Source organism: Thermobia domestica, chromosome 15, assembly GCF_964235325.1.
Source record: "Thermobia domestica chromosome 15, izTheDome1.hap1.1, whole genome shotgun sequence".
NCBI lineage: Eukaryota > Metazoa > Arthropoda > Insecta > Zygentoma > Lepismatidae > Thermobia > Thermobia domestica.
In genome coordinates this window covers 102529446-102541863 of record NC_137468.1, presented here as the reverse complement: position 1 = coordinate 102541863, position 12418 = coordinate 102529446, and the positions used below count along the sequence as shown (strand labels likewise).

At 37.8% G+C, this 12418-nt stretch overlaps 1 protein-coding gene across 4 annotated transcripts in view; it reads right to left on the bottom strand.

Moving 5' to 3' along the window:
* The window catches only part of Mvl (solute carrier family member malvolio), a 207091-nt gene that overhangs the window by 31595 nt on the left and 163078 nt on the right, over positions 1-12418 (bottom strand). For all 4 annotated transcript variants that reach the window (XM_081740011.1, XM_081740010.1, XM_081740012.1 and 1 more), the window contains exons 9-11: positions 6880-7038; positions 3872-4095; positions 1056-1266 (exon numbers count right to left, since the gene is read on the bottom strand). In XM_081740011.1, the coding sequence (XP_081596137.1) occupies positions 1056-1266; positions 3872-4095; positions 6880-7038 (594 nt within the window). The remainder of the gene's footprint in view (positions 1-1055; positions 1267-3871; positions 4096-6879; positions 7039-12418) is intronic.

Here is a 12418-nt window from a genome sequence, read left to right as displayed (position 1 = left end):
GCAGAACAGCACAATAGTACGCGTCGGAGAAGGATCCAGAGAAGTATTGAAACAGAATGTTGAGGTAAGAATATCGTTTTCTTTGTAACATTAAACATCCATTCTACAGTATCCATCAGTAAGTACTGAACTTGGCCGAATCATTCGAATATTGTGGTGGAAAGATAGAGAATACTGATCCATCTTTTGGAAATTAGCACTTCACTTACCTTCAATATTGTTTCAGAACCGAATGTTTTTCCACATTGGAGATACATGTTTAAATTTAATTCTAAAACAACTCTGATGAGCGGTGTTCAAATTACTACTTGTTGGTGTCAGTTTCCTCACGGATGTGGGTTAATTATGAACAAAATTCAAAATTTTCTGTCTACGAATTGAACACTTTCATTAAATAAACATTATTTGGTATTAAATCTGTAACACAATAACATTAACATTATAACATTATTTTGGATACTTAAATCTGTCTACAGCTCAGGCTTTCGTTTTTGAATTCTGATCACACTACATATGCTTTATGGGAAATACGTACTGTGTGTTAAAATTCCCGGTACTTGAAATACCCTCGTTACTTACCACAATGCTATTCCAGTAATGATTTCACCACTGTTTATTGCATCTACCTTTTATTATGTCTATTTAAAAGTAGTACGCGCAACACCGTTAGAAGAAGACATACTATATTTTATATATATATATATATATATATATATATATATATATATATATATATATATATACTGTGTGATCAAAGGTATCCGGACACCCCCCAAAACACGTTTTTCATATTAGGTGCATTGTGCTGCCACCTACTGCCAGGTACTCATTATCAGCGACCTCAGTAGTCATTAAACATCGTGAGAAAGCAGAATGGGGCGCTCCGCGGAACTCACAGACTTCGAACATGGTCAGGTGAATGGGTGTCAGTTGTGTCAGAATTTACCATCAGGCACATCACTTTGTTCAGCGTGGATTTAATATCGTTTCTTAATATATAAATATTACTAGTAAATTAAACATATCGCTAGCAAGTGAAATTCCATAATACTTACACCGTTGTTATCCAATGGTACTAATCCCATGTATACAAGCGTGTGAGTTACAAGATACAGACAAAATAGGATGTAGAAGACACCAAACACTGACACTGCAAAGTACAAGGCCCAATGACTTGGCATTTCAAATACGACAGAATGTACAACGAAGTATACATTAATGGTTATAACCACAGCTGCAAGAACAGCAGACAATGCCTTGATACACCTGGAAGCAAAGAAAGAAAAAAATGAATGAATCAACCATTAGGGCTGATAAGTAAAGTACAAGCAATTAAAAACCATTGTGCAGGGTGGACACAAAGTCCCGTTACCCCTTGATAAATGCTAATGTAAGTTTTCCGGTTACTGCTTTATAAATGCTAATGTAAGGTTTTCCATTGTTGAACGATGTGTGAACGATCGCTGATACTTCCAGTTACAGTATTGTTGAACCTGTTATTGCATGTTGTTAACCACTTGCCTGGCCACCACGAAGCCCAGACCTATGATATTGCGCTATGGGGGCTTCACAAAAGGCATCGTTGCACAAAACCATTACGATACCACTGCCGAACTGACACATTTAAGTATTAATTTCCATAGCCAAGCCGAGCCTCTCCCTGGACGAGCGTGGCCACCGAATATAGTGATCTTTATTCTCTAGACGATCGGCTATTTACCCACTAAATTTGATATATATCTAACTGATAGTTACCGACAAATAAAGTACCACACACAATAAAATTTGAGTGAAACTATACGCTTCCGTGTTCTTACGTTGGGAGCGAAAACATGAAAAAGTATCATATGATTAGTGAGTTCAATGTCACATTTAATAAAAATACATGGCAATTAATAAAGAAATTAAAAATTACCATATTCGTTTGATTTTAATTGACCTGTGATACCAATAAATCTAATACCTTTCTTTCGTTAAATAGCAGGGAAAACAGTGGGCACGGAAAGAAAAATAAAGTAAAACAATTCAAGATAGCTCTTACTTTGGCTTTTCTCCCTTCGTATAATGCTGCCAACCACACCATATAAAATAAGGTATAAACGATGAAAGTTGTCAACACTGAAACTTAATTGTACCACACCAAACAGTCATTTGCTTCTGTCTTTTCAGACCGAACCAGCCTGTTCGAAGTATGGTGACCTCCGATTTTTTTTTTTTTTTTTTTTTTTTTTTTTAACGTTCTTGCGTAGCTTCTGAGCTACGAAAAAAAAGGAAAAGAAAAGAAGAACTACACTTTACGTAGGCTCCGAACTACACTGGGATTTGAATTCGAGCACTTCATGGATGCACAAACCGTCATGAAGAACAAACCCTATCCCACGAACTTATCTCTTGGGGAGCTGAATTACAAGACTACATCACAAGTTCTGATTAATTGAAGAAACTCAGATGTCACACGAACTCGAACTTCTATTTTAATGAATTATTCTGCGAGGTAAACAAATTTCGATAGTTTATTTATTTATTTTTTCACTCTCTGCCTCACAAATTAAAGAAGAGCGAAGTACAATAAAATACTGATTATAGAAAACACTTCACGCATACAAAATTATACAAATTACATTCATGTATTCATTCCTGTAGAACATAAATGACAAGAACTGCTTAAAATTAAAATATAGTTCCGTAGTTTCGTGTGTATTGGACATCCCTTAGAAAAGTATTTCTCCTACCCTCTGAGTGGAAATATGCTTTTCTATTTTAAACTAAAGAATCCTTCTCATGGTCACAAGTGTAAGTACGGGAATATTCCAGCTCGACATTATTTTCAAACAAAAGAATCCTTCTTATGGTCACAAATCCTCACCATCACCATACACAGATGAACATTTAAGTGTATGTGACAAGAGTTAGTGGCTAATTTCACCAATTATCAAACACCATACGAATCAAGTCCATCCAAAATTTGGAAAACTTACGCAATTTAACAGGAGCTTATAAATGTGCCAATGTGTGTTGTACATACGAGGTGTGCTCAAAAAGTATCGAACTTTACTTTTTCCCGCGTAAATCAATGAAGCGCGGGGTACTTTCTTCAGTGAAGATGTAGAGGGGACACTCATGCGCAGTCGTGAATTTCTTCCCGCCCGCAGAAAGTGTCAGTCGCTGGCACTCGGCCAACAAGTGAAGACGGTGTAGTGAACGGTCGTCGGATTTCAGTTTTTTTGTAAAATTACAGAAAAACTTAAGCAGCGATATTCCATCAAATTTTGCGAAAAGTTTGGAGATACCCAAGCGGAAACCATTCAATCGGATCGGTACATTCAATTTTGAACGAGAATTTGAACATGACGAGAGAGTGCGCGAAATTTGATTCAGACTTTCATCACCAAACACAACATTCCTAAGTGCGTCAGACTCCCTACTCATCCGACATAGCTCCGTGTAACTTTTGGTTATTTACCAAGCTGAAAATGCCACTAAAAGAGACCCGATTTGAGTCAAGAAAAGACATAATTCGGAATGCGAAGGCACGGTTGCTCACTATTCCAAAAACTTCGTTCCAGAAGTATTTCCAACAATGGCGAGAGCGCTAGGAAAAGTGAGTGCATTATCAAGGAGACTACTTTGAAAGGGATTAGTGTTTCGGATTTCCAAATCAATGAATGTATTTTTGCCAACCAAAGGCTCGATACTTTTTGAACACACCTCTTCATTCATTCATTCTCCGTACAATAAATATTATACACAGCTGAACCTGAAAGATACAAGCTGCTTCTTAAGTCCACATTTCTAACTTTTTCGTGCATATTAATCCGAACCCTGGTAATCACAAAGGAAAACTATTAAAAGTCCAATAACTGTCACTTACCGTCCGTTCCTAAATTCTCCCATAACGAATTCATTGCTTGTAAAAGCTACTGTTGGTAAGATTGCAAATGGAAGCTGTAAACTCATAACAGCATTAAGAACATCATTCATTCCTGAGAGATCTTGAATGCTGCTAAACATTGCCACTAGAAACGTAGGAATAATAGCTATTGTACGGGTAAACAATACTCTCTTCCATCTGCTCCATTGCAAATTCAAAAAGCCCTTAAAAGGAAAAAAAACTTAATTAAAAGTAAAGAAAAAGAACAAAGAGAAATATTTATTGATCCTAAAATTTATTGTAAAACTAAAGAATTGAACAACCTTTCAATTACTTATACGTATTAAATTAATTTAAACTCTCTAATTTTATTGTTCTTTCATCCGATTGGAAGATATTTTTGTTGTGAAATATTTGGACAACATACGAGGAGATTACAAAGGTACTCTAAAATTAACTTTTGCATATAGCACTTGGAAACAAGTAACCCTTTCAATTTAATCTTACACACTTGTTTTACTCTATCTAGAACATGAAAGTATCGCAAAGGAGAATAATCTAATTTACCAACCAGTTCAAATGAAATGCATATCACCAAAAAAAAAAAAATTAACTGTGAAGGATTCATCAGAAATATGGCTTCGCGCTAGATAGAACAGTGTGCTGATACTATGCAATTTACCAGGAATAAAATACAGACAGTTGAAAAGTACGACAATATTCTCAGCACTTTCAACGGTAATAGCTTCATATTCGCCATCACAACAATAAAAAATCTTGGCTGAAAATTTGCCACGTGGTCGATTGGAAGAACCACAATAGAATTACGTAAAAGATCAGAGCGAACATCTATACAGAGAGTCCATAAACTCCTGCAGGAAACTAAAGCTCTGTAAGTTGAAAACTACTTTTATTCTGATTGCTTGCTTATTAAGGTTCACCGCCAAACCTCAAATTTTGCATAATTCATGTCCAAACATTGTTGCAGTCTTTTTTCTGAAACCGCGAATTGCGTGCTAACAGTACTCGCCCGGGTTATCTTTGATTCAGAATCATATCACTTATCTTGCCCTTCACGTTAGCTATATTATCTGGTTTCTGTGTATACGCCTCAGTCTTTTTATGTCCCAACAGCCAATAATTACAAGATGCCCACTCTGGTGATCTTGTAGGCAAAGGTATGGGTCCTCTTCGGTCAATTCATCTCTCCCGAAATTGTTCGTCAAAAAACTCCCAAACCTCAATGACAAAATCTTGTTGCACGTGGATCTTATTGATGATGACCAATTCTCAAGTTGTAGCATAAAGCATGTTAAGATAGCAGTCGCCATTTACTGTGTCTTCGTCGAAGAAAAGTGCACCACTGGTGTAGTCTACTCAAACTGCACACCACATATTGACTTTGGGACTTCCCCGCGTACGAAACCCTGAACTTATTTGATTTTCTATCTCCCAAATTCGGCAGTTGTGTCCGTTCACTTTTCCCAAAACATAAAACGTGCCCTCATTTGAGAACAGAATTCGAGGCAGGTCAACATCTCCTTGTACACGGAAAGCATTGATTCACAAAATTAAATTCTCATATCACAGTCATCGTCTATTAGATTGTGTACGAATTTTAATTTGCATAGCCGAATCTTTACCTTCTTGGGTACGATCTTATCATGTCGACCCTCTCCTGCATTATCTGAATCAGATGGTCAATTGTTTCTGGCCTTCCACATTGTGGCAAATGTAAAACATTTCCTGTAGCTTTGAATTTTCCATACCATCTCTGATATTTGTCTCTGTTGGGCATAGGAGGAGTTAGGAATTGGTTGCTGGTAGGGGGGAGGGCATGGTTAATACAAATCAGAATTGAAGGATCTTATAAGTAGCATTTTTGTTTTTTTGTCGAAAAGGGGGGGGGGGGGACAATGCCCTTCCATAGCTCCGCCCATGCTGCTGGGGTGGTTTCCCATACAGTATTTGGAACTTTCTCCATACCGAAACGAAAGTTTTCAACTCCACAAGCACACTGTACCTTTTCCGTTATGGACGCTATATTGAGTCATGTGATCAGTCCGAGAGTTATTGAGTAGTGTGGTCAGAACAAAACTTCAAATTTTCCTCTTCCTCATTCAAAAATTTCGTATTCGTAAACATAACAATTTAGTTCCTTGTATTCACTGCTCTGGCGAAACTAAAATAACAGGATCTTTGGTATAAAATCGCACGCGCTTTATTTTAAGAGCAAGTAATTCAGAAAGAGTTTTACACCATTTTAACACCATAGTGCAATGTCGATTTAGTATGTCGATGCTTCTTAAGTAAAGATAATTAAAAAAAAATGGTAGTTCTAACCAATTTACTTTAAATTTTGATTTTTCAAATGCCACTACTACGAGTACCTTTATGGCAAAGCAAAATCTTTCAACAACGTAAGCGATCAAATATGTAGCCACATTTCTGATTCACCCTGTATTTAATAATATTTATGGCAAAAGTGAGCTATTTATCAAGGCTTTAAAATCCGCTAAAAATTAATATGAGTATTTAGGCGTAGCTACAACATGCATTTCATGATTGTAGTAATAGAGGAAGATGACTTCTTGTAAACATAAATAAATAAAATATAATCTTAAAAATCGATTCCTCTAAACCCATTGTTGCTGATTTACAGAAAAGTTCCGCATGTTTTTCAAAGGACAAAGGGATGACTTACGGAAATTTTCAGTTTTACATTCCTCCATCCCGTTTCCCCCTATTAACTCATATGTTAGTATGTATGTTGAATGCTTCATCACTATACATTTTATTTATTAACAGATAGTATGACTATGCAGTGCTTTTCCATTAGTTCTAATCACAAAATATAGTTTAGAGCGTGTTTATTATTCCTAAGGAATCTTAACCTCTTCCTGGCTTTTCTTGATTTTCCACATCGTAGAAACTTTGATTTTACATGTTGTAAGATTTAAGGAACAATAAAAGCCTATCTACACAAATGTATGAAACTAAAATCTTACCTCCATAGCAAACTGCCCAGCGTATGTTCCGGTCATGGTACTCGACTGACCGGCGGCGAGAATACCTACTGCCCAAATGTACATAGCGGCAATACCAAATTTACAGCCAAGAAAAACACCACCCTTGTATATATCTGCATCAACCGGTTCCGTATTATTCTGAAATAACAAATAAACTGCCATGTATTCTTCCATAAAAGCAATATTTCATATCCTGAAAGTCTGAAATATGAACAAAAATAACATAAAGAGTGTTAAATGTAATATCATTTGACCAAAGCAAACAGTTATTATTTTTAATTGGTGTTACATCTTCATCAGATATACCTAGTTATATCATAAATACTGTCATAAAGTTTGGAGTGGTGCTGTAGGCATCCGGAGTGGCACATGCTGCCATCTATGTAGAAAGCGGAAGATGCAAGTAGTGTATGTTTGACTGTTCATGACATACGTTGATATTGTACTGAGTTCTGATGGAATGGGGCGATTACGAAAATCGTATAGCAGTAATTGCACTACACAAGGTCGGGAAGACAGCAGGTAAGATTTTCAACCTCCTGAAACCCCTACAAATCAGCAAGCGATTCGTGTATCACGCCATACAGCGATACACCGAGACTGGAACGGCAGCTGACCGCGCAAGGAGTAGCAGACCACGAACGGTACGAACCCCGCAGGTCCAGAAAGCAGTCGCAGCAAGAATTCGAAGAAATCCTGTTCGAACACAAAGTGTGATGGCTGCTGAGATAAACATCAGCAGAAATTCCATGTCCCGTGTACTCACGAATGACCTACATCTACGTGTGTATAAGAGGCGGACTGGTCACTTTCTGACCCAAACATTAATGTAGCAGAGGGTCCTTAAATCAAAGAGACTGTTGCGGCGTTACGCCAACAATCGGCACAGGAAGATTCTGTTTACTGACGAAAAGGTGTTCACAATTGGGCAGGCCTAGAACGCCCAAAATGACCGTGTGTATGCTACGTCATCTACTGCAGCTGCTGAGGCAGCCCCAAGGGTTCAGAGGACACATCATCCTGCCTCAGTGATAGTTTGGTGGGGAGTGAGCTACTCAGGCACAACCCAGCTGCATTTTTGCGAACAAGGTGTTAAAACATCTGCCAAAGTGTACCAGGACACAGTGCTAACACCTATAGTGAAACCACTGTCTGCTACCATGTTCCCTGGAGAAAGACGGACCTTCCAGCAGGATTCCGCTCCAGGCCACAAAGCGAAAACAACCCAGGAGTGGCTGGCATGGAACGTCCCCGACTTCATTTCTACCGCTGATTGGCCTTCTAACAGCTCGGACCTTAACCCGTTGGACTACAAACTTTGGGCAGTCCTTCAGGCAAAAGTCTGCTATAAACTGCATCCATCTGTCGACAGTCTGAAACAATCCTTAACCCGAGCAGTGAACAATTTTCCCATGGACGTGATGCATAATGTCATTGACCAGTGGCCAGACAGGCTTCGTGCCGGGGACGCGGCAGAAGTCCTAAATGGCAGAAGTCCTAAAATGCAGAAGTCCTGAACGGCATTAGACCTAAAATGCACAAGTCCTAAAAATTATTTCGCGGCACAAGTCCTAAATGGCAGAAGTCCTAAAGTGCAGAAGTCCTAAAATGCAGAAGTCCTAAAGTGCAGAAGTCCTAAAATGCAGAAGTCCTAAAAGGCAGAAGTCCTAAAGTGCAGAAGTCCTAAAAATCTCTTGTGGCGCTACCATCGCGTCCGTAAGAAGAATACTGTCAATCTGTTAGTCAAGTTTTAGATATACTGTTTCATATTACAGAGCCTTAGTTCTTACAAGTTATTTGTATAAATACATATTCTATCGTTCTGAAATAATAAATAAATAAATAAATAAATGAAGCCTACTGTCCTTTCTTACTCTTTCCATGATATATTTCTATGTTGACAAAATTTTAACTTTCTACCAAATGTGATTCCCAGATCTTTCATAATGTCTGTTTTTCTCTATTTCCACACCATTGACTTCATATTAGTAACATAATATTGTGTTTTAGTTATGTACGTCATAAATTTTGCTTTCCTTGTGTTGTTTTGAAGTAAATTATTTTTACACATATATTTCTTGTACAGAAGTCTTTCTGTAGCAAATAATTGTCATATTCGTAATTAACTACTCCTGGGATACGGCTGTGTCGGTGTAGGACGTTTTGGTGCAGGGCGTTTCGGTGTACGGATTGCTCGGTGTAAGGAAGTTTAGGTGTGAGGCTGGTTCGGTGTAAAAGTTCTAATGTTTACACCGAAACGTCCACTCTTCAAAATGAAAATTATTCGTTAGGGAGAAATAAATTCACGAAGTAGAATATATAAATTAATAAATAAAATAAAAATTAAATGTTTCTGTAATTGGCAAGGGTTACTTATTTATAGTGAGTCCCCTCGCTTCACTCTATGTCAGAACTTCTTATATCCTCAAATGTTATAATTATTAATTGATTGGGAAAACGTTTTACGGTAATGATATATAGTAAAAAAGTGTGTGATGCATAAACATTGTGTACACCACACACACCTTATTACGGCAATAACTGTGCACAAATCGCAAAATGCTGCACAATCTTTGAAAGAAAATTTTCAAACACAGATGGTTTTTCTTCCAATAACCGCTTTTATATCATGCATACCCAATAAGATTAGCAAATCTAGGAAAAGAAAACTGATTATGAATCAGTGATGAGATGTTAATTATATTATTACGGAGATGTAAATTCGTGTTATAGTTGTAGAGAAGGACAGTGTCAGAAAAATGTCTCAAGAAATTTTTTAACGGCCTAAAGAACACAACAAGAGGCTGAATCCTACCAGTTGTTCCTGCAGAAATTGTATCTATTATGAGTTACTCTTTTGTTCTTAAAATAGGTCAAAGTTGAATTGTGACCACTCCACGAAACTAATAACAAAATGGACTTTGCATTAGACGCTTGAAGAAAAATCTCTTGGAGCCATGATCTCACAAGACTTGATGTTAATTTTTCCGGATTTGATGCTTTTACAAGGATATCTTCAAATTTAAAGAGGTTGTGTTGGACTATAAGACCAAATGTTCCATTGTTTTCCTACAAAACAATTAAAAGTGGTGATAACAAAACACTATTTGCAGAAATTGAAGGCTGTATGATGTAGCTACGAGTCATAGAATTTACTGACTGTACCACCCTTTCTACTGTTTGTGTCCCTGTAAACACTAGAGTACGTCCCGTCTGCATTTAAAAATTAAACCTATTGATCAGAGTTATAAATATTTAATTTTCCTGAAAGGCAGTTCTATTCTGAAGAGAATCATGTGCGACACATGGCCCTAGGGTAATTAGGGAAGTGTCAGGGAATTTTTACCAAAATATACTTCTGTATAGGGGAATTTTGGACATTTTCAGTATTATTTTTGCGGGCTTATTTTTGCACGTAGAAGATTGAAATTGTGCACAAACATTCAGTCCACCGAGTAGTATCTACCAGATTTTTTAAATCAGATTTCTGCGTTAAAACAGTGGGGTACAGAGGGGCTAAACCTTGAAAAAGGGAAATTTTTACCAAAAATCCCTTTCACGAGATTTTCCCGCCTTAGATATATAATGGGGACAAGTGGATGGCACCGCCTGAAAGGCAATTCTATTCTGAAGAGAATGATGGGCGAAACATGACGCTAGGGTAATTAGGGATGTCTCAGGGAATGTTTAAAAATTTCCCTCTGTATACGGGAATATGGGACATTGTCGGTATATTTTTTTTTTTTTTGGCAGGCTTACTTTTGCACCTGGAAAATTGGAATTGTGCATAAACATTCAGCCTACCGAGTAGTATTTACCAGATTTTTTTCAGATCTCTGCGTTAAAACAGGGGGGTCCAGGGGGAGCTAAAATTTGAAAAAAGGATATTTAGACCCCAAAAATCCGTTTTTCCTCATTTTCCCGCCTTAGATACATGATGGAGACACGTGAGTCATACCGCCTGAAAGGCAGTTCTATTCTGAAGAGAATGATGAGCGAAACATGACCCTAGGCTAATTAGGAATATCTCAGGAAATTTTTTACCTGAGATTATGGTGTTTTACAGTAATTTGGGGCATGGTGGGAATTCCTGATAAAATTTCTCTCGTCCTTGGTATTCAAGATAGAAACTTGAAATTTGGCACACACATTCAGTATACCAAGTACTATTTCTCAGATTTTTTTAGATGGCTACGTTCACACAGGGGGGTCCAGGGGGGCCCAAACTTCGAGAAAAAAATTTCCCTCCGAAATTTTCACTTTGACATTTTTTCCCGCTTCTGGTATATGGTATGAGCATGTAAGTGGTACCATTTGAAAGCCAGCTCTATTCTGAAGAGAATGAGGTATGAACCATGATCCTAGCATAAATAGTGACGATGCCGTAGCTGCTTGACTGAAAGTCTAAAAAATAGCCCAAAAACACAAGATCCCAAAAGGGTTAATGGTCACCTGGCAATACATTCGGTCGCAGACAAAACCCATCCAAAAGCTTTAATGTCTAGAACAAAAGTCTACTAGATACATATTTTATGATTAAACATTAAATACATACTCTATGTACGAAAACGATGTATACATTAAAAGCTCAATAAATTTAAAATTGAAAGGACAATTAAGTTATTCAGTATAATTACTAGTTGATATGTAAAAGCGTAAAAATGAAATGAAATCTTTGAGTTTGACGTCCCAAGGTTATGCCGGATAGGCTAAAGGAGACGGTGATGATGAGAAATGAAGAAAATGAAGTAAGTGGGGGGAAACAGAAGAACCCCGAGGAAACCCACGCACACGGTGTTTGTCCACCACAAAGTTCACATGGCAGGAGTCGAGATCGAACCCAGGCCCAATGCACCAGAGGTGAACTCTCTATCACTGAGCCGCCGAAGCCTGATGTATAAGCGGAAAAAATAAACATATGTAACGATCACCTACGATCAGGACAGTATACAATGTGAGAATGAAAACAAAAATCCAATATTAAACAAAATAAAGCTGTGTTTTCCTACAAGTTAACAAGAAACCGTTGGAAAAATTTCCGTGGCTGCATTAAGACATGGAACACAAGCTAAAAATTAACTTCCCAAGTAAAATTTAGTTACAGAAAGTAGTTCGTGACCTGAAAAACCAAGAACAGTAAGGAGTATTTAAACTTCGGGTTTTAAGGTCACGGAGGTCTTTCTCGGAGGGTCCTACTGCACGTTTGCCGACGAGTTCTTGATTAACAAGCTGCCTCGATTTCGGAAGAGAGAGGCCCAGAGTTCAATTCAGTTTTATTCAGCTCCATAAGCCACGCAAAGAGTTTGCTGTGGGCTGTGACTGTTGCCTACCTCAGAGGTCCTGAGATCCATACCGTTCTATATAGCTACGCAAAGAGGTTTGCTGTGGACTACCACTGATGCTCTCTTTAGAGGTCAAAAGTTCGATCCCGACTACGTAGCCACACAAAGAGGTTTGTAGTGGGCTCAAACGTGATCGCTACTCTAGGCTTGGAAGAGAAAGACGTGATGCATCTAGT